Source organism: Oryzias melastigma, linkage group LG16 (genome assembly GCF_002922805.2).
Source record: "Oryzias melastigma strain HK-1 linkage group LG16, ASM292280v2, whole genome shotgun sequence".
In the NCBI taxonomy this organism is placed as follows: domain Eukaryota; kingdom Metazoa; phylum Chordata; class Actinopteri; order Beloniformes; family Adrianichthyidae; genus Oryzias; species Oryzias melastigma.
The window spans coordinates 7,209,789-7,232,805 of NC_050527.1; the positions used below are offsets into that span (position 1 = coordinate 7,209,789).

Consider the following 23,017-nt stretch of genomic DNA (forward strand, 5'->3'; position numbering starts at 1 on the left):
CTAAGACAATGAGAGATGTTAATAGTAAACTGTTAAAACTAATTAAGTAGGGAAAAGTGATGCATACACTTGCATATTTTATTAACAAAGTGTGACAAAAGGAAAAAGACAAATTGATGAGTTACATTTATTGGAAAACAGAACTAAAAACTGTACATTCTAATGTATATGATTTCATTGGCTTAGTAATAATTACAATTTCTTTACAGGCAGCAAACTAAAGACATCTTACTGGCATTATCAAGGAAGGAATCAAACCAAATTTATGCGTAACACTATAACCCCATTCTGGCTCTAAACAACAACAGGATTAGAAAAGTAAGCTTTCATAGCTGGACTTTCAATGTGAACAAAAAGGGGAAAAAAAGGTTTTGGCAGGTTTAAGAATTAAAGTGTGTGCAGAATTCCAAATCACAAGAAAGACCAAACATGCTGTACTTACATTCTGTAGCTGTGAAAGCACAAGGTTAGTATAGTGTTCTAGCTGCATTTTGAAGCAAAAAACGTGGTCAAGAAGTTTGACTCCAAGTCAGCAGTGACGTTGAACCCATTAAGACCTAATGCAAAATACATGTATTGCAGTTTCCACTTCCTAAAGGGCACCTAGGGTTTGTTTGTCAAAAATTCATAAACAACAGCCACAATTTAAAGGCTCACTATACAAAACGGCCGTGATTTGGCCCAGCATGGTATGTTGATTATGATTCAAGCAGTTGGCACATCATTTCACTGACTGATCCATTGGCACGTGCTAAGGATTTAGCAAAGAATGTAAACAGGATTTACAAAAAATAAAACCTTAGTCTTCAAACCCATGTTTAATATTACTTATTTTGAACAAGTGTTTTTTTTTTTATATCTTTTGTGTTGAAGTAGAAGCTCTGCGCTGATCTAATTTAGTGTCATTTGATTGTTTCCTCAACATTTGTGTAAAAAGTCAGTCCCATCTTTAAACAGCTGTCAGTGATATAAAAAGTGTTGACATAATGAAGTCGATGATTTGTATTTCTTACTAGAGTTTAACAGCCATTGCTGGTGAATCTACCTTTCAAAATAAAGCCTTCCCATATTATTCTGCCGTCAGCATGTCAATCCTGATAGAACTCTTGTGTCTTGATTTTTCAGTCTGCTTCCCTTCTAAGTATTGTGCAAAATTATTGTAGTAATGCAAACTTAACAGAGGCATGTTAAACACTAAAGTAAAAATAATTAAAATGTCACATAAAACAGTTGAGTTTGGATCTTTAAAATGAACTGAGGCTGGGATTGCCAAAAACCATAGTTATTGGTCTTTATAACCAGCATGGTATTACATCCACAGGTTAAGGAGAAACAGGAAAAATGCACAAATGTGAAACAAATTTGTTCTGAATAGTTTTCCATGTCGACTTATTGGCATTAAAAGTGTCTTTGCAGCCTCTGCTGTAGCAGTTAATGAAGAGAGTTAAAAAGTTTGAGTTGATCCAAGCTTTTTTGGTATCTAAATCATTGATAGAAGGGCAGAGATCATTTAGATTTGAGAAAGCACATGTAAAAGTACACGACTGAACTGCACAGTGCCAGATAAGGCACTCCTTCAAAAGGTCCAAAGGTGTAAATTTAGAAATAAGAGAACATTTTTCTCTGCAAGTTTGTGTTTTTATGATTCAGTGTAAGGCAACAAACAAAACAAAAAAGAAAGACAGGTAGTGCTGTTCAGCATGCATACTATTATGCACACATTCACATAATGAATAAAAAACCCAAACATTCATCTGTTTTTCCCTCTTAGTATCCAAGCTGTGCAGTTTTCATGCTTCTTTTGGAACGCCGAAAGCGCCAACATCTGTGCAAAACGCACCTCTTTCTCCATCTGCAACTTTTCCCTGCAGTTGTTCTTCAGTGATGCATGGCTCTACGTGATGCATGGCTCTGTGGGTTATCCCTTTCAGAAAAAAACACTACCTAATGCTGCTCCTGCACTCCAGGCTAGAAGTGTTTTAGTCTGTCCGCCAACGTTACAGATGACAGTAAAGTAGTTCAGTAGAGCGTTGATATGTCAATCGATTCCACCAATCCCTGATTAAAAGCTGGTAATCTTCACTCCGTAGTCTCCAACTATGAGACGAGCCAAGGAAGGATGGACCTGTGAAGTGTTTAGAGATTATAGAACAAATAGAACAAAAGATGAGCTACTAAGTAAGCCAACATCCAAGAAATAATATCAAACATTTTTAAGAACTACATAGTTTACACACTTTAGCCAAATACTAAACATTTGACCACAAATATTAAAGGTTACAGTGGGGCAAAATAGTATTTTGTCAATTGTGGATCTTATAAAGATGAAAGAGGCCTGTAACTTTCATCATAGATAAACCTCAACTATGAGTTAAAAATAAGAAGTCCCACTAAGTCTAAGCCCCCCGTGTGGTTCTGGGATTTTTGCTCACTGTTGTGATCATTTTGGCCCCATGGAGTGAGATCTTGAGGGAAGCCCCAGATGGAGGGAGATTATCAGTGGTCTTGTGTCTTTCATTTCCTAACAGTTGATTTCTTCACACCAAGCTGCTTACTTATTGCAGATTCAGTCTTCCCAGCCTGGTGCAGGTCAACAATTTTGTTTCTGGTGTCCTCAGACAGCTCTTTGGTCTTGGCCATAGTAAAGTTTGGAGTGTGACTGTTAGAGGTTGTAAACAGGTGTCTTTTATATAGATAACGAGTTCAAACAGCTGCTATTAATACAGGTAACGAGTGGAGAACAGAGGATCCTCGCACAGAAGAAGTTACAGGGTCTGTGAGAGTAAAAATCTTACTTATTTGTAGATGATCAAATACTTATTTTTCCACCATAATTTACAAAAAAATCTTTAAAAATCAGATTTTCTAGATTTTTTTAACCCTTTTGTCTCTCATGGTTGAGGTATACCTATGATGAAAATTACAGGCCTCTCTCATCTTTTAACTTGCACAATTGGTGGCTGACTGAATACTTTTTTTGCCCCATTGTAGGTCATTTTTCTAGCTAAAAAAAAAGACAAAAGTACATGAAATTCTGCAACTTTTCATCATAGACAAAAAAACTGAACATTTTGATAAAAAAGACAAAATAATCAACCTGTATTTTGTTAGTTTTTTTCTTATTATATTAGTCAGCAACATTATGGAAAAATGTCGGTCCACCCTTTATTACAATGTTACTTCAACTCATTGTGCTTTGAAGATTTTGGTTCATGTAGACTTCTCAAGGTCCTGAATGTCTGTCATCTTCAGAACACCACATTTATTTATTTATTTTTATTTACTGGTGTATGTGGAATGATGATCTTTTTTTCGACTTGTAATTTGTCTCACTGTATGATACGTATCCCGATATATCCCAAGACTGTGTCGAAGATGTTCAGTGTGCTGTGCTGCCAACAAATGGTCGGGGATTAAGGTGGGAAACAAAAGTAAGGTGCTGAAAGATACTCTTAAATAATTAATCAAATATTATCAAGTATCGTCAAACGAAATATCGCAATATATCGCTGAATTGATTTTTCAATACACCCTTATTCCAGAAGACTTTTGTCTCCAAATTAGGTTAAAAATAAACAAATTCTTCAAAAATAAAGTTCTGTATTTACTAAGATTGCTCAAAAACTAGTCAATTCAAATAGCCTAACTTGTATTTATTGAAGATATATATATTTACTGTTCCTTCCTACCTGTGCCTGGAGTGGCCCATAAGGAACCAGTTCTCCGTCGACGGTCAGCGTTCCTTTAGCAGACAGAGGTTGCAGCCTGAAGGCCTTACAGGAAACGTGGCTCACGTACGGCGAGCTGACGGAGTGGTGCGTTCCTCTCTCCATGGCAAAGAACAATCTAAGCAGTGTGGCTCTGGAGATCCCAGCCCGCACAAACGTCAGGTGAATGAGCCCGTCGTCAAACTTGGCTTGAGGCGCGGCGTGAAGGTCGGCCCCCAGGTGGGTCTGATAGAGGGCCAAGACCAACACAAAGTCCCCCTCGATGGTGACCCAGTCTCTGGTGGGGAGGGGCTGGTCGAGAGGGGGTAGCAAGTTGTCTCGGGGCAGATCTGGGGGCAGCGTGACAAATGGACGGTTCTTGAAGGGTCGTGAAGCTTCGGAAATGTCAAAGTTGAAAGATGAGGACGGCGTGCGCATGGACGGAGAGGGCGAGGAGGAATTTGGCGTGTTCGGACGAGGGTTAAGGTAATAGGACGCGTGCGGGGAGGCACAAGAGGGGGAGGAGGGGGGTGTGGGAGACAGTGAAAGGGAAGGCAGTTTTGGGGGGAGAGAGTTAGTGTGGGAGTGCTGCAGGAGTGACAGAGGTCTTGGACGGGAGGCGTTTTGGTCCAGGGCTTTATGCTTGTAAGAAAAGGGAGAGTGGCGAAAAGGAGAGGAGATGGTCAGAGATCGCTCTCGAGCCACATCTGTGTACGAGTCTTTCGGGAAGTAGGTTCCGTTCAGATCCATGTCCTCCACCCCATCTGCTGTGCTCGGAAGAGGCTGACTCAGCAGGTCGTTGCAGATCTCGCTGGACGGGGCTGAATTCTTCCTCACCCCCTGTCTGCCATCTGGATAAGTGACGGAGTCCTCCGGTTCTTCATCCGCCTCTCGCCCCATGTCCACCCCGTACCCCTCTTCTACCTCTCTTGCCTGCAACGCTCCCTCTTCTTCATTGCCACTCCCCTCTCCATCCTCCTCCATCTCAACAGATTCCTGTCCCTCGTCTTCAATTTTCTCCAACCTTTCTTTGTCCGTTTCATTCGATTCGGAACTCGTTCCAGACCTTTCCGAACAAGTCCTCGACTTCTCATCCTCTGCTTCCATCTCCCCCTCCCTCTCCCTGTCCTCTGCCAAACTGCTCGCCCTCACCACGCCAGTCCCCCCCCCTCTGGCCCTCTCCCTCCTCCTCTCCCTTTCCCTCTGCCTCTCCTCCTTCTCCCTTTCTCCTTCACCCCTCCGCAGACTCCTCTGCTCGCTGATGCCCATGTCCGAGCAGGTGCGGTGGATGGGCAGACGGCAAAACCCCTCCAGGCCTTCGGTGATGCTGCGGGACAGGGGTCTCCTCGGCGGGGGGGTGGTGCAGTCTGAGGATGAGGGGACGACGGAGGGAGGCAGGAAGGACAGGCGGCCTTTGTAGGAGCGGAGTGAAGCTATGCGAACTAAAGTGCCCAGGGTGAAGCGGGCTGAGCCCAGGCCGCGATACCTGAGAAAATCAACGACACAAAGACTCTGAAACTGAACCTGGAGCATTCTGTTAACCCTTTAACACCTGAGGCGTCGCCGGTGACGCTTAAACACAAAATCTTTAACATACTGTAACTTTTTAACACGATCAACATCATTCTAGTTGATTTTGAAGGATTTTGTGTTGCTGGTTGAAAAGTTACAGTAAATCAAAGAACATTAACGCAGGAGCTCCGGTGTTAAAGGATTAAAAGAGCCTTTGTGTGGTGCAACATAACACTTCAACGATCAACTCGGAGATAAACGACGTCCCACCTTTCGCTTTCAATGTCCACGTCAGACACAAAGCCCCAGGCCACAGAAAGAAAGGAAAAGACTCTCCTGGGTGCTGCAGCGTGACTATTGTTGGACGGAGCCGGGCTCGTTGTCACGGAGACCAGGTCCATCGGTCGCACGCCGCCTCGACACAGGAGAAAGCAGCAGTTCAGGAGGAGCGGCTCTCGAAGGCACATGTCATACCTACGAATGAGAGTAGAGTTGAGAATTACACTTTGATTTTATTTTTATAAGATACTAAAGATTAAAGACCAGATCATTTTTTACCCAAACATGAATTTGACACAAACTAGGGCTGGATTGATAAAAACGATTAATCGATCTGAATCAGTCTAAGCTTAATAAATCAATAATCGATCCATAAAAGTAAAGATCGATCTAACGCATAATGATAAAGTCCACTAGCCTGATGCTAACGTATAATGGGATTTTCCATAGGACCATAGGATGGCTTATGCTTACGCTTGTTCGACCTAAACATACATTGCTAACTAAATGAACATCTTAATTTACTCACAGGTATGAATTTTCCAAACTCTTTTAAGGATTTTTTTTTAAAGTAACCATTTGTGGCTTTAAAATAATTTTTTGCTCATTCTTTCTTCTTCTTCTGGATTAATGTGTGATGCTATAGCGTGATCGCCACCTAGTGGCCAAACTGAAACGCCCTCCAGGAGAGGCGGAACAATTGTTGGAACTTCTCTGTTTGAGAATACATGTTACACTGTATGGTATTAACGACCTCATAATCATTTCACTAATATCTTACAGTATTTGAACTGTAACAAATTAATATGAATATCTTAAAAACATATTTATAGATTATTTATGTATTTCTAAAAAATGTGTCTAATTGTCTAAACTGTGTAAACTCAAAATTGAATTGAATTGAGTGGATTCAATTAAAAAATAATCTGAATTGATTTGATCCAGATTGGATTCTGACAATTATTAGCGATACCCAGCACTAAAACAAACGCTGGATTCCCAGTTTTGCTGATGTATCAACTAACACTAAATTTCTATTTCAGATAACAGAACCGGCTTAATCTGGTAAAATAAATCTACGCCTGTTCTCTTTGTTCCATTCCATCCTGTATCAGCTGATAAGTAGAGTCTTCTACTTATCCTCCTGTAAAAAGATTTCCGTCCATGTATCTGATACAGTGTTATCAACATGTAACCAGTGATGGACGGCAAACTGAGACAATATTTGTTTCAACGTTCCATTAAATTACACACATTTTTTCAGGATTTTTCAGGTACATTAATAAATCAAAACTACAAACAATAATCTACAACCTAACTAAATTTTGACCACAAATTGCGTGAAAACTTGTTTTTCACATCCAAACAAAACTTTAAAAGAAAATATTTAAGCTCAATTTAATTGGGTCAAATTGTGACCTTGTGGATCAAAACTGAAATTACGTATTTTGGCAGTGAAGCCCTTTTTTTGTTTACCTTCACACAACAACAACAGATTTTCACACATAAATAAGAGACATGCTCACCCTGCGTTGTGATTGACGGAACCAGCCAGTGCATTCCCAGAGCCGCAGGGCAGAATGCCGACAGGTGTTTTTATTGCTTGTTCCCAGTCTGGACGCTCCATTAAACCATTAATTACCTACAGAATAATTTAAACATATAATAACCACTTAATAAACTTTTTTTTGTAAAGGAAAGAGTGCAACCTCACCTCATGCAACAGGCCATCTCCAGAAACAATGACGATGCCGTCCCAGTCAGAAAGGGACACTTCTCTGATCAGCTCTCTTGCATGATTCTGCCGTTCTGAGACAAAACCATAAAGTCAAATAGAAGAAAAAAGAAACTTACATTTTTTGGTTTATCATCAGTTTCTACATGATTACCAGTCTGTATGAGATTGTAGCTGATGTTGGCCTCTCTAATCATTGGCAGGATGTGGGTCTGACACCACTGCATCGCTTGGCCCCTTCCACTGAATGGATTCACCAATAACAGCAGCCGCCTGGGACGAGGTAGAAGACTTCTAGAAAATTCTGTATGATAAAGAAAAGACGCCGTCAATAAAAGTGTTCAAACTGTACTGTATTTCCCCAAACATCTTGTGTTTCCCAATCCTGTACTTTGAGTTCTCTGAGGTTCTTTATCAAATTTAGTTTGCTTTTATTTTGAAATTTACCAAAACAAAAGCAATGCATCATCTCTTTTTCAGACTAGTTTAAAGACAAATTCATGAACCCTTTAACACTGGAGCTCCAGTGTTTATGTTTTATGATTTACTGTAATTTTAAATTGTTAACGTGATCAACATCATTCCAACAGATTGTGAAGGAGAAAAGCGGCACGGGCCGCTTTTCTCCTTCACAATCTGTTGGAATGATGATCACATTAACAATTAAAAAATTATAGTATATTAAAGATGTTGTGTTGAAGCGTCACCGGTGTTAAAGGGTTAATTAGTTCCGATTAAAATCACAATATGACTGAAACAAGTAAAAACATAACTTTAAAAAAATCATGCTGCTTAGGTGTGCGACAGTCCAACTAGAGGAAAAGGTAACGCCAACCATCGAGAGCAAACTCAGCACTTTCCTTCTACCTTTGACACTTCACCGTACAGACCACATAAAAGGAGGAAATCATAAATCAATCAACTAGGAAGTGTAACTTTGTGAAACAAGCCATAAAAAATATTAGACTGTGAATCTGTAATCTTTAGAGTGCATTAGCCATAATCTCCCTCATTGTTTTGGTCATTTTTGTTCCCCCAATAGTAAACTGCGTTGTCCTACAGGAAGGTTCTCGGGACAGAGTGACATTCAGCTATACTTAGAAAGCTCAAAGCAGAACATTTGTCTAAGAAGTCCCACATAACGACCATTTGGAGCCATGCTAATCTGCAGTTTGGTAGAGGCTTAAAATAACATCTATAAACTTGATTATGGGGCTTTTTTTAGGTTTCAAAAATTTATATAGCTACAACAAAGTTGTGATTTATAACCCTATTTCAGTATTTCAACAATCACTTTCTTCCCAATGAAGCTTTTAAAATGAGGTCTGGACCTTGTAAAGTCTTTCCTCTGTTTTAAATACTCCCTCTGCGACAGTTTGATTGACAGCAATTTAAAAGGAAAAATACTCGGAAATGCAAAAATGAAATGATTTCTTATTACATTTGTTCTCTTTCAGAAGAAAAATGCCACACATGCATGTTAAAAACTCAAAAAACATGATCTTCATTGGAGAGGGACTTTAAATCATTTATGACATGCTAGCAAAAACACCAAAATGTAACTTGAATGGTTTGTGTCATGCCGTGTGTGGAGCACACTCACCTGTGTCAGCAGTAACGGTCACACCTCTGAGGAGACACTGCACAGCAGCCGACCACCTTTCAGCTTCCGGCCTGCTCTCAGCCAGGTAGGCCCTCACCTGCCTGCGCCGGGAGACCCCTTTCCTTCGTTTCCCCGGAGGGTACCAGTACAGCACAAACAGTGGGGGTGCAGGAGCGCGGGGACAGCTGCACCCCACCAGCTCCGACAGGGGCAGCAGGAGTCGCCCTTCCTTCCCCGGCTTCGGCGACAGTCTCTGGATGTGGATGTGGCTGTGCGTGAGGGTCAAGGCATAGTTGGACACCGGAGGAGACGTTGGGGATGCAGCGGGGGAGAGTCCTCCGATGCCACTGGGGCTGCTGGGACGGCTGTTGCTGTTGCTGTTGGTGCCCGACCCCCAGCTAGCAAACTGGCCGTGGAGCAGGGCTTCTGCTGGAGGCGGTTCAGGGGATCGCATCCTTCTTCTTCTTCTTCAAGTTGATTAAACTTGCCAATCAACAAACAAAACAGACAAATTTCTGCAGCAATAAACTTAAAAAAATAGAGGAATTTGGAAGCTCTTCAAGATTCACAGGAAAAACAATAAAATCAAAAAGGTTTCTGAAAGTCTGAGTAACCCTGAAGTCATTCTAAAGTCCAAAATTACTTCTGCTCGACAGGCGAGGCCTTCATTTGAAAAAGAAAAACTTCCAGTTCAATGAGGCATTTGGTTGGAATAATCATCCAGTGAAGACGCAGACTTGTTAAACAAGCAATCGAGGATTTCTGTGATTACGGCCCCCTGACACAGACAGGCCAAACTTCATTCAAACAATAGGTTCTTCTCAAAAAATTGCATAAATACAAAAATTGGTTCACATGTCAATCTCAAGCCACCTTTAGAAATAGTAATAAAATGCAAGCGCAACATAAAAAAAACATTTTAAATAATTACAAAAAGAGCTAAAATATGTAATTGTATAAAGCACAGATTGATATTAGTATTAATTAAGACAAAAATTAAACAAACACTCAAGATTTAAGTAAAGTACATTGGATGGCAAGTGCAGCATGAAGTGTAATTGTTGCCATAAACATGTGTTTTCTAAGACCTTTGATTCCTCTATTGCTTTCTTAAATATCAGTTATGCATTAGAGTGAGATAAGAGGAGTGACAAGGTCAGATTGATAGACAGTAGTGTGGTACAATGAACTTTAAAAAAAATAACAACAAATAAACAACAAAACAAGGGGGGAAAGGGCAAACAGAAGGACAGTTCGGGGTGGTCTTCAGTTTATGTCATCTTTATGTCCATGATAGAAGGCTTACGTTCCCTCCCAAACACCTTTGTTCCTTTGACGAGAAAAGAGAGAAAAAAAAGGAAAAAGGAGAGTGTGAGAGTGGAGGCACTAAAACAACGCTGTAATGCCATCATGCAAAGAATTCTTCTGATATAAACTGAAGATTTGTACTTATAAAATGCATGTGAGATGAATTACTTGTAATTTATCAGCAGAAGAAAGACATCTTTGTATCTTATATAATCTCGGCGTGAAAGATACAGAGAGAAGCTAATCAGACGGAGATTGTGGTACCAGGATAAAGCAAGACTATCATGCCCCTTGACCCAAGTCATATGTATGCTGACAATCACACAACCTCAACTGAGCTGAGACAACAACTTTTTTCGGATACAAGGTTTTTTGCTTGAGAATTTCCACCATTTTTTTTTTTTTTTTTTTTGGCCTTTCACATTCAGCCCTCGAGCTCAGAGCGTCTCTTTCGTGTTAAATCCTGTTTTACAAAGTGCTGACATTTTTGTTTTTTTTCTTAAGTTTAGCAACATGCAGCACTATTTTGTATTGGTGACAAAGGTTGTGGTTCATAGTTTGTCTGATTTTTTAAAAAGCTGCAAGAAATAAATTAGTGTTTGGGTGGAAATAATTGCTTTTTAGATGCATCAATTATGATCTATAAACCATTCTGAATCATTTTATGAATTTCAAATAATCGATGATTGAAAAATGTATAAGATTCAAAGTAAAAGTAACAAGCGCGACTAAACTTGAAGCGTTTTTTACTCTAACTTTTTTAAGAGCATATAAACATGGCTGACCTTCCAAATCTCGTCATCCGACCAGCCCCGACTTCACTTACAGCGACTGTTTGGAAGTATTTTGGCTTTCATAGTGTTGAGGGTCAATTTGATAAAATTCAGCGGTGTGTAAGTTATGTCACATTTAAATTTTAATGTGGGGAACAACAAATTAGCAAATTCACAATGTGCGGCTAGCTAGACACTATTTATTTAGTTTGACGTGAGTTATAGAATGTTTCATTAAAGCTGGTCTGATGGTAAAACAACATTATCATCTTTAAAGTTGTTGAGTTCAATGAACATTTTCCCTTTTGATGCTGTGAAAGAATATCAATTATTAAACAAAATATTTTTCACTTTAGAATTATTATGTTCTCAATAAATGTTAAACAAATTTACAGATATTGTCTTTACTTAAATATGCACTTTAGTGGAGAAAAGTAATTGAGATTGGTCTAGTAGTGCAACCGAAGGCTCCGGAGCCACATGCGGCTCTTTTATTCCTCCATTGTGGCTTTTTGGCTTTGAAATAAAGTGTAGTTTTCTGACTTTGAGGTGAAAATTTGCAGCTCGGTCCATAAGAAACTGGACCAAATGGCACTTTTAGTGTTAAAAGTTCAAGGTTGCATACCCAGGGTCTAGTCTCTTGTAGTAAAGTGAAACATTTCTTTAAAAAAAATAGTTTTGTTTTAAATAATTGTTTCATAATCAAATAGTTGCCTTCTGAATCAGATCGTGAGTTGCCTCAAGATTCCCACCTCTACAAATTTGCATCTGAATTCTGGCTGAGACTGCAAGTGTGGAGTAAGCCTGCCCTTATTTCCCATCATCTCTTTGTTTACCCTCTCTCCTGCTAGCTTACAGCCCCTCACAACACCAACGTAACATTACCGGGGCTAAAAAAAACGGTCAGCCATATCAGAACTTAAATAAAAGTTCCATGGATCCATACCTTAACATGTTTTTACCAGCTGCATTTTTTCCTCTGCTCCAAATTCACAATAATTTGAATCACTCAGAAATAAGCTTCTTTTTCTTTATATATGTTCTCCATCATGAGAAAAAAGCCACATGAACATGTTAAAAACACAATTTTTAATCAGCATGTGTCTTTAAAGCAAAGTTCAACGAGAAAACTCCTATTTTGTGATGTTTTAATAAAGTTGTAATAATGATAACAAATGCATCTGAACGAAAGAATCTAGCTGCTTTGAGGATAGATCATGGTGATATTACTATAGATCAGTCAGGAAGTGCATACTCTTTAATGGAGAATGCCAGTTGAAGATATAGTACCAGACTGCTGTCGTGCCCTAATGAAACCCGTCGATAAGCATCTCATTGATGTCTATTGTTACACCTTACGTCCTTCAAGTGCAGGGCGGGGGCACGCAGAAATAATAACAAAAGTGGGCTAAATTTGAACCCAAACAATGAGGCTGTTGTTCTGTGTGCTGGCTGCGGGATCATTTATCCTCCTGGAGTTTAATGAAACACTTGATGGTGTTAAAACTGATTCTCCAGAACTGCTGAGGTTTTAGGAAATGGTTCCCCCACTGTAAACTTTGATCGATGTGCAACTCAGACAGCTATCACTCTGACAGGTTCCTAGCAAGCTAGCTGAAATTTTCTTAGTGAGAAAGTCCTTACAGTTCATACCGGCTCAGGTGACGCTAAAGAATGCATCACCGGCAGCTGACGAAATAAAATAGCAGGAGGGGGCTCAGAAATGAACATAATACTGCAAATGGAAACTCATCTTTTGATGTTAGCTAGTGTCAAAAACCAGTTTAACACATAATACGTGGACAAACATGCTATTTGATATATAAAACAAGTTCGAGACAATTTATAGTAAATTAATAACTTAAATATCCACACTACACGTTTATAAATAAGGAAAAAAGGAAAAGCCAACTGGCTCGAGGATGTATACATGTTAGCATGCTAGCTAACTAACGTTATAGCTATAAACGGAAAAACTATGGCTGCTTTCCGGACTCAACTATTAACAATTAGATAATGCTTGGAACCAAATATTTTAAAAAATAAATTTCTTTAAAGAAAAGTGAGACTACCTCATCTTGTCTCCCCGTTCACGACGACAGCGAGTCGCTGGCTGTGAATGCTGTCGCTGTTCAGGAAGTGCCTCAAAAAGAAGCTGCAGCGACTGTGAGCGGCGGAGAGGAAATCCAATGACGATAAGAAAAACAGCGCAACACCCACCGACATTCTCCAATCATAGACTGAACACAACTTCCGGACTAAATCATTTGTTACCAGGCCAACGGTGGAATACCTATTACAGGACCTCTGAAATATTTAACCCCCCTCTCCCCCTCGCGCACGTTGTTTATAAGTACAGTGTAGTAAAATTAATGCAAACAGTGGAATGAAATGTACAATCAGCCACACAAAAGGACACATTTGTACAGCCATTCTTTTATTTGTTTCAAACTGCATGGCAAATAGAGACATTAGTTCTTGAAGCCACAGCTGGGTCTGCGACCACGGGCTCTCTCGAACTTTCTGCCCTTGGAACGGACATAGGGCCTGAAAAAAGAAGAAAAAGTTGGGTTTAGAAAAATAAACACATGTTATCATTCTACAAAGTCATTCTCTCTTCAAAATCAATTTTAAACAGCAAATTGACACGTGCTAGCATGTTGACAATCTTGTGAATACAGGACAAAGTCAGAACACTGTCCAAACACAGAGGACACGGTCCTTTACATAGACAAAACAACCAATTATAGAACTTCAGTCTGAAATGTCATGGTCATTTCTAGAATCATTTGATTAAAGAGATCTAGAACAGGTAAGATTGAAAATTCGAAATGAAAGCATCTTATCTAGATCTTCATTTGGAGGAGGGAGTACATACTAAAATGCCAAAATACATAATAATTAGTCAGATGTCCAAAAATGTGTTGCATCTTGTCCCACACACAATGACTTTATCATGACGGTGGATACACCAGCTCACGAAGCTCTCTTAAGCATAGTGCTCAATAACTTCCTCTTATTAATGCATAAGGTTCATAGTGTCTGTAGTATATATAACTTTTTTAATTACTGGTAATTACTGGCAACTCCCAGATGTAAAGGTGAAACTATGTTAAAGTAAACAAACTAACTTGATGCTTAATTAGCGGTCCTGGTTTAAATAAAAGCTAAAAATAAATGATTCCTTTCTGGATTTCTCTATGTAACATGACATGAAAAAAGAATTCCATGCAAGGAGAAGCTTGGTCCTAGAATGACAGAGACAAAATAGTGGCAATTTCCTGAGGATTTTCAGACATATGTTCCTTTTTTACATTATCGCCTCTTTTTAGTGAAGTTTTGTGCTTATAGAATTACAGAAATGATTATGAGGCAGAGCTACACAAGATTTTCACAAAATCAAAAAAGCCTTTTCTGAATGAAAGAGTAAAATTGAGTACACATTCATTTCACTTATGACAGAGCTACACGATGAGTGCCTGGAATACTTGACATCGATTTATGAAAGGTCCAAATTAAAACAAATGGCTGAAAGGAGGGAACTACAGTCTAAATCACCCTAAATACCATTACAACATAACCTGAAAATCAGTCTTCAGCGATGTGTACTCTCTGAAGCATACACAATGAATTTAGAAATGATTTTAGGGTCAACTTACTTGGTGCGGCTGTGAGGGGTTCCAGTGGCCTTTCCAAAGTGCCTGTAAACCTCTCTGGCTTTGCGGGGTCCTGCAGAGAAAACAGCAAAAACATCAGGATTATTATCACAGCACAACAACACATCATCCCTACAAGCTCTCTAAAATCTCTTGTAAACATCTGCATTCATTTGTTTCACAAAAATCTAATACCAGTTCTTTAGATGATAAGAGGACAGACAGAAGCTTTCAAGAGAAAGGCAACATGTACGCAATACTGATCAAGAGTGAAAAACACTTTACTATAATCCATTTTTTACTCATTAATACAAGATATTTTCCGATTAATTATTTTCGCAAACTAATTTTAAAAATATTTCTTCAGATAAAAATGAGTTTTTGTTGAAAACCATAAAATCTCTTGTACCTGACAGCAGCACTGTGCCATGTCCTTTGGGAGTGGCCAAAGCCAGCTGGTCAAAGGTCATCACCTGACCCCCTGATTTAAGGATCCTGCGACGTGCACCATCGGTAACTCTGAGAGCGCAGATCTGTGTGACGGAAAGCAAAATGTCCAGATTATTATAGAATGTTGGAAATAAAAGTTGTGTGAGCTGGTAAACGAACGTGGGAGCAAAAAAAAAAAACAAATATTGAAATATCAGACTACTTGCCTTGAGTTTGGGGATCTCCTGGATCCTGACATCATCAGTGACGGTTCCCACAACAACAGCGATTTTATTATCGCGACCAGGAAGTTTCATTTTACGAATCTAGTGTGGAGACAACAAACCAAAAAGAGTTGTTACTTATGTTGTATGACAAAATAAATGTTTGCATATAAAATAATAAAAATAACAATAAAATGTCATTAAAATTTTCAAAACTTATTTTTCAACCAAGTTTAAGTGTTGAATTTAAAAGCTTAATAGCAAAACACAAACTATATGACATCAGAATTAAAGGCTACCTCAATGAAAAGTGAAAGGAAGTTAATTTCATATTTAGATTAAAAGTATATCAGTCTAAGCTAAAATTAACATGTAACCAGTACAAAAGTAAGATATTGACTTTTGGAATTGACATGCTGCTAACACAATTTAAAAAATAAATAAATAAAAAATAAGTTGAGTTAAAAAAGTACAAAGTGAGAACCCTATATCATCCAATTGTGGCCAGTCTCCAATAAACTCCAGGTCTAAAGGGTGTTCTTTACTGTTAAGACGCAGATTTCTCACAATTTTTGGAATAAACTCTGGGGCCACTATTGGAAGATACACTGTACTTTTGTTCCTCTGTTAAACACACAATTAACCCGACACAGAATAGCAACTAAAATCTACTGTGAATTAGGAAGACTAAACTGACTGACAGACTGACCAGACGGGAGACTGAGATGGGAGGCCTGTTGGTCCTGCTCATGAACAACCTCTTCAGAACCACCTTGTTGAAGGGAGCATTGGTACGGCGAGACAAGAACCTGTACAACTGTAACAAAGAAAGAAAAATCCACATTATATTAGTGAGGAAGAGACAGAAGGCAGAGATAGCAACACTAAGGATGCTGATGTTCTCTGTGGGAATGGTCATTAAAGAATCCATCAGAGGGAGTTAATGTAGGTAATCCAGATAGCCATGGTTTAGACACATTCAGAGGAGTAGGACAGTAAACGCCATGTTTAAGCTGCCAAGGAGGCCAAGAGGAAGAGCTGTGGTTTAGATATGGTGGAGGAAGACAGCAGGGTAGTTGGTGTAGAAGAGAGAAGATGTTTTTGAAGTACAGCAAGCTATAAAAAGGTTAACAAAATTGAAGAAATAAAGTTGAGAACCACCTTAGCAGCTGAGAGATGAAACAGTTTCAGTTAGGAGATGCAGTGAGAATGTCATTTACCTTAACCAGGAGCCTCAGGTAGATATCCTGGCTCTTTGGCTCCTTCCTGTGCACCTTGCGGTCCTTGTTGTGCCTGATGTCTACGCCCTAGAAATATGAAGGAAAAAAACATTTTTAGCATTACCTACTATTTATACATCAACAAAGGTAAGTAATAACAATGCCGTTGGTTTATATATTTATTTTTGACATCTTTACAGGGTATACAAACGCAGTCAAAACAGAGCTTGCATCAATTTCTACAACCATACACAAACCAGGTTGGTAACATAGCTAACACCGGTCCACACGTTTAGCTGCTAACCATTCACAGCTAACAGCAAACGAGATTCTATAAAGTTAGCAAACCATTTCAAAATTGAGGGCCAAAATCTAAAAGTAGACTAAAACAGAAAATTGTTTTTTGTCTTGACTAGCTTTCAGCGCTGAAACTTAAGAGGTTAAATGCAACGAGTAGTTTACCGGAGTAGCAAACCAGCTAATATGCGTTTAGTGGACGATTACATCAAAAATCGTGACTCAAATAAAACACTGTTTTATGTCAGAACGTATTTTTAATTTTATTAAGGAGACGGGATGGCTTAATTTCAAGGATGACGGTAGATACTGTAGTAATTGTGTTTTGAAAATCTGGCTTGCGGTACCTACCATCTTGGATTCAGAGCGAAAAGGGAAAAGGAAGGCCAAAGTTCTCGCGATAACATACGTGGCCGAAATCTCGAGCATGTGATTGGTTCTAAAGTACCCGTTTCCTGCCAACCAGCAAAAAAAAGTAATGTGCTGATTTCTGATGCTGCCCCACGTGGCAGGACTGATCATTACATTGAGCACTTTCTAAATGGACTTTCACGGAACTTTTATAAGAGCAATTTATTTGATTCTATAAATTGACATATTTTAAATGCAATTAACTCTTTATTATTTAAATTGAACTTTATTCATATCCCAAAGGATTAATTCATTCATTTGAACTTATCCTTACTTTAATGCTACTCTAAAACAAAAAATAAAGTCAATATGAAGTTGCTTCATAGACATTCAAATGGTTTTATAGCATAAAGGAAAATTAGATGAAAATAAAAAATAAAAAAAAGAAGAAAAAATTACATTAAATGAAACTGTAACAAATATAGAGCTAAGTTTTAAGTTTGGACCCAAGTTAAAGTAAAAAAAAGATTAAAAACATTTGTTTAATTTGCAGGAATTTTATTATTTTTATGAACTGAATAAACAAATAATTTCATAATGTACTAACAAAGGACATATTAAGAACCTTGACAATGCTAATATCTCAATCTAGGATGACATGTATTTCACTTCACTTTTTAAAAAATTGTGTTTAGTTTTCAGAATAAAATATTACTTTACTAATTTCTTGTGCAAAATGAAAAATCCAGACCTTTTGTAGATTCACGGTTTGTTTAATAGTGTATGGCTTCATACTTTATAGCTCAAAAACTACATTTATAATGTACAGTTTCAGAAATGCAATCTTTTTTTAATACATTTTTATGTACACAGTTCAGATTTGAGCAGTTCTTCTGATTTTCAAATTAACCAGTGTTAATGTGGAATCCCTCCCAGTTTTTGTTTTTCCCTTAAGATCTTATCATTCCTAGACAGACGGATCAGATCTAAACCTTGCATTAGGAATTTGTTGGGCTTGTTTGGGTCAGCGATTCTGCTGCTGTTTGAAGTGGCAAAGAAAGATCGTGAACGTTAGAGCGACGCCTCCGAGGAACGCTGTCCGTGCCACAGGGGGAACAAAGGTAAAGTTGATCGCCTGTGATGAAGCAAAGGAAGAAAACACATAAAAGCTATGAAAATTAATTAAGTTAAATATGGTTTTCTCATATTATAGGCAAGAAAACATGGATTTTATGGACAAAAAATCAAATTTATTGTATTATTTTTCCAGCAAAGATGCAACTTACCTGCATTGTTGACCAATAAACCACCCCAGCCTAAAGAGAAGCAGATGACACTGCAGTATTTATTTTTATATTAACACAAATAGTTCTCTATGAAAAATAATTGCACTTTTTATAGTTCATACCTTGTAAGAAGTCCAGAATTTCTGTCTCCAGACTTCAAGAGGATCCACTTTGCTTTCCATTAAACTCAAACCTTAAAGATAGATGGTTTTATTTGAAATGTTTTTATGATCAAGCTTCTCAGATTTGTATATTGTATAATTACATATAGGAAAAATATGACATTAACAATTATTTCCTTCACTTCAATTAGGCTGAACTACATGGCAACAGTTTACACCCAAGGATTTCTCAAAGTGTTGCCTCAGCTCAGCTAATACTCCATAAATAATTAATTTTATAATTGAATTCAGTATGTAAAAGACAATTGACAGATTGCAACAACACATTTATGGTCTAAGAAAGTGAAATAGAGAGAGAAAAAGTCAATAAAAAGTTTATTTTTATTTTTGTAAATTTAATCATGGTAAATTCTTATGATGCACTGACCAAAAAGCACTTTTTAAAATATCATTGCACTAATGAAAATGACAAATAAAGTACTATCTGTCTATGTAATAATTTCAAATCAATATTTGCATAACTTTTACCATATAATTTAAAAATAAAGGGAAACACTTGCCGATGTAAAAAGCACTGATGGTGAGAGGAGCTGCTATAAGTTGATCCACCACAACTTTTCCCGCCACCGCCTTCACGCCGCCTCCTGGCAGCATCCTCTCCAGCCCCCGCAGCCAGTGATAGTTGAAGTTGGCATGGAAACAGAAGCCAACAGTCGCCACACGGGCCGTCTGACGCCAGTCGATGCTCGCCGGCGTGTCCTCTGATGCAGATGTGGTGCTGGGTTTCCCTCGCAGGACGCTCTGCTGGATGAGGTCTGCTGAAGCAAAGAGCGCTGTGTATCCCAGGACGTTACTGATGTAGGGGTGAGCTTTAAATAAAGCCCAAGCCCGCTTCATGGTCAAAGAAATGTATCTGATTGGAGAAAAAATAATATTTTTGCATGAGCTGATAGTTTCTCCAGGTATTTTCAGGTCTTCTTTCTATTATTACTTCTCTTTTTAAAGTCTTTTGGGGTTTTTTTTATGCAAAATCAAACAAAATAACAACTGAAAACATAAAAGCCTGGAAAGACTTTTTTACAGGAAACCCCAGACTTTTGAAAGCAGATTGTTTTTATTTCAAATAACACCCAGACCTACCTTTCTGTGTGTTTCTTTTCTCTTCTGTGTTTTATTTCAAAGAGCTACTAACTCTTACTTGATTGGTTACGCTAATAAAAAGGGAGGAGCAAGTGTGGCAGAGGTCTTCACACAGGGACAAAGTTCTTCCAATGTAGTAAAGAAAGTCTGATAACGGTAACCAGAGGAGTCTGAGAAAAACACAGATGGAGAGAAAATACAAAAACAACAGACTGATCAATGATCTGGCAAGAACTCTATAACAAACTGATCAAATGTACGGATATTGTTGCATACAGGTTGATACAAAGCTTTTAATTAATGGTAAATTAAATAAAAAAAGTGGATGATCACATACACACAAACTTACCAAATATGCTTCACAGAAGGGCTGAAGTAAGAAGGATTGAAGGGAAATCTACAGACATTTGTTTGTCGGCTGTTCCTTCTCTAAAGCCGTTGAAAGAACATGTGGGGTTCCTATAAATAGACCAGACTCCTGCAGCTGCAGTCAGCTCTCGGAGCAAAGGGCTTTGAGATAAACTAAGTCTTTTCACTCTTTTTTTTTCTCCGATCATCACTGAGAAATGTTTACGTTAAAGTCCCACTCCAACCATCGTTAGATCTATGATTCGGCTGTTATTAGCCAAAAAAAAAGGTAGTTTCTGCAGAGTGATAGTAGTTCAGTAGAAATTCAGCTCTGAGTTGTGGGCGGGGCAACCCCGCCCCACTTCCCCTCTCTGTTCCTGCCAGCTTACAGCCCCTCACATCCCAAACTTAAGTTTAACAGAGCAACAAAGCAATAACCGAGCTATCCAGCCATACAGTTTGGAGCCAGATACCAGTTCACACGAGGAAAATAAGGACGTACACGAATCTATTTGTCAACAAGTGAATGCATCAGAATGGAGCAGAGAAGGGAGCAGTGCATAGAAAATTTTTTTTTTCAAATGTCATTTCTTTTTTTCTCCTAATTCAAGAAAGTGAATAAAGAAATACTCAGAAATGTAATTTTAAGCTTAATTTTCCTTATATATGTCCTCCATCATAAAAACAGTCTACAAAATGTTAACACCAAAAACATTTTGGAGTGGATCTTTAAGTGATTGTGATATTGTCATTTTCAGTTTTCTTAGTTCTCTTTTGGAGACAAAATTACAACTATTAGGTTAAATTCATGTTTTAAAAATCAGATGTTTTCATTTTATTTGAGTCTTTAGTCTTTATTGTTTAGCACAAATAAAATACATAACAAGGATTCATAAAAAGAAAGTTAAGTACAGTGCAAAGACGGGAAAAAAAACAGATTATTCAAAATACCTTTATATATGACAGATATAAAATATATATCTGTCATATATAAATGTATTTTTAAAGTGGCAATAGATATATTAGTAGTTCACAAGTAACAGAAGTTGTTTGTCATCATCCAGATTTAAAAAAACAAAACAGAGTAAAGCTGTTTCCACAAAACGACCACCACTAGTGTGTATATTACATGTCAACCATAAAACAAATTGAAAAAGAAAATATGGATATTATGTCTGGTTATTTAAAATATGTTAATTTAATTCAGTTTTAAAATTGGAGTGAATGTATTGAAGCATCCCTGTCAGTGCAACAACCCCCCCTAGTGGCTTGCTGGTGAACTGACTTCAGAGAATCCTGAAAAAAAAAACAAGAAATGAACACAAAGCAGTTCAGTGATCACATCTCAGAGAACAGAAACATAAAAAAATACTTCATTAAATGCCTATAGCAACCTTAATGGATATTATCATGCAGCTTGTATTTCTTCAACACAATATTTTTTTAATTATAGAGACCACGTAAAAAGAAACATTTAAATTTAATCTTAAATACAGATTAAAAGGAACTTCCCAAACATTTGAAAAACTAGTTAATTGTCCAACAGTCTGGTAAATGTAGCAAAGCTTTTCAGAAGAAAAACGTCTTCCTGTCTGCTAAGATGTTGGGGAACATCCAGTCATTGTCATGGGGAGGTGTTGGTATGGAGCGGTGCACAGGAGCATGAGGAGGAGCAGAGAAAGACTGAGCAACTCCTTCAAAGGAGGTGAAGCTTGAACTGTTTTCACAGCTGAGGAGCATGGAGGGACTCTCCTCCTGACAGGGCCGGAACGTTTCATCATACTGGGAGGCGTGGAGCTGGTTCTGCACTGAGTCTGTGTTCGGTTGTGAGCTGTTCTGATTGTTCTGGATGCAGGTCTGACCTCCATGCCAGTTGGACGGGTGTAGATCCTCCACCGTGGGGAAGTTATCCACCAGGTCTGACAGGGAGAATCCATCCTCAAGCTCGGCCTCACAAAAATTCTCAAAGCACGCTTCCACCTCCATGAAAACGTCTGAATCTGTTATGTCAGTCAACGGGGCGCTTCTCTGAGATGGCGTGCAGCCAGACTCCTCAGTGAAAGCCTGGAGTGAGAAATCACAAGAGCCAACGGAGAGAGGAGATAACTCCGGGGAGAAGGACAGACAGATGTCCTCATTTGGGTCGTCACAGCAGATGAAACTGGAGTCTCTCTGGGAAAACAGAGAGTCGTCTGACGGGCCTCCTGTTGGTTGACTTGTCTTAGGGCGGCAGTCCGAATGGAAAAGTTCAGTCGGGTGATGACATTCAGTAACATTTGAGGGGTTGGAGGATGAAAGATTATCATTCTGCATCCTTTCACTCTGGTGGTTTGTTCTTGTGCGATGTTTTGACAGATCCATGAAGTCCAAATGATTCTTGTCATTCTCCCTGACGGCTAGATGCCCGCTCCTCGACTTTGAGGCGTCGGCTGTCCGACGGCTGCATTTATCAGACTCCAGAAGAGAGTCGCTTTGACACAAGTCATCAGACGACTTGGATTTGGGTGATAAAACAGGGAGCAGGTTTTTTTCTCCGTCTTTGAAGTAAAGAGCTGATGCTAGTCGGTGGTTTGCTGCTTCGATGTCAGCAAATTTCCTGTCAACAAGAAAAGATAAAAAGATGAAGTTTCTTTATTATTCAAGGCTGACATTAAATTCACAATACTATTATTAATGTAATTTGACAAGAATACTAAGTAGAACATGCATAATAGAAAAAAAAACAATCAGGCATCTAAGATTAAAAAAATGACATTTTTTATTTTAATAATAATCATATTAAACAAAAGAATGTATTGAAAACAGTACAAAAGTACCTCTGAATCATGTTGTGCAGGAAGCGGCGGTGGTTGACCTGTCGTTTGGACGGGCGGTTCTTTCGAGGTTTCTGCAGGGTCCTCATCATGTGACCCGCCGCTGAAGTCACGAAAGTGTAGAGGTCACGACCCCAGGGGACGCCTCGCTCCAAGCTGGGCTCCAGGTTAGCAGAGATGGATGATGGCATGGCTAAAAAAAAAAAAAAAAAAA

At 38.6% G+C, this 23,017-nt stretch overlaps 2 protein-coding genes across 4 annotated transcripts; both read right to left on the reverse strand.

The window, feature by feature from the left end:
- Positions 1-113: 113 nt before the first annotated feature.
- sphk2 (sphingosine kinase 2) lies at positions 114-13,193 on the reverse strand. The gene is made up of 8 exons (XM_024267123.2): positions 12,990-13,193; positions 8,837-10,166; positions 7,388-7,537; positions 7,213-7,307; positions 7,025-7,140; positions 5,490-5,693; positions 3,690-5,193; positions 114-2,125 (listed from the first exon to the last, which is right to left on the reverse strand). Exons 2-8 carry the CDS (start codon positions 9,288-9,290, stop codon positions 2,063-2,065), a joined length of 2,586 nt encoding a protein of 861 aa, XP_024122891.1. The 5' UTR covers positions 9,291-10,166; positions 12,990-13,193; the 3' UTR covers positions 114-2,062.
- A 140-nt stretch (positions 13,194-13,333) lies between these two features.
- Positions 13,334-20,593, reverse strand: rpl18 (ribosomal protein L18). Of its 3 annotated transcripts, none has more exons than XM_024268185.2 (7): positions 17,095-17,228; positions 16,447-16,533; positions 15,936-16,043; positions 15,230-15,328; positions 14,983-15,106; positions 14,577-14,646; positions 13,334-13,464 (listed from the first exon to the last, which is right to left on the reverse strand). In XM_024268185.2, the coding sequence occupies exons 1-7, from the start codon at positions 17,170-17,172 to the stop codon at positions 13,389-13,391; spliced, it is 642 nt and encodes a 213-aa protein (XP_024123953.1). In that variant the 5' UTR covers positions 17,173-17,228; the 3' UTR covers positions 13,334-13,388. The 3 variants fall into 3 exon arrangements, 1 of the variants encoding a protein (XP_024123953.1); XR_004949344.1 differs by lacking the exons at positions 13,334-13,464; positions 14,577-14,646; positions 14,983-15,106; positions 15,230-15,328; positions 15,936-16,043 and adding exons at positions 18,381-18,410; positions 18,503-18,573; positions 19,063-19,415; positions 19,643-19,812; positions 19,992-20,593 and having other exon boundaries at positions 17,095-18,229; XR_004949345.1 differs by lacking the exons at positions 13,334-13,464; positions 14,577-14,646; positions 14,983-15,106; positions 15,230-15,328; positions 15,936-16,043 and adding exons at positions 18,381-18,410; positions 18,503-18,573; positions 19,063-19,494 and having other exon boundaries at positions 17,095-18,229.
- Between the last annotated feature and the right edge of the window lie 2,424 nt (positions 20,594-23,017).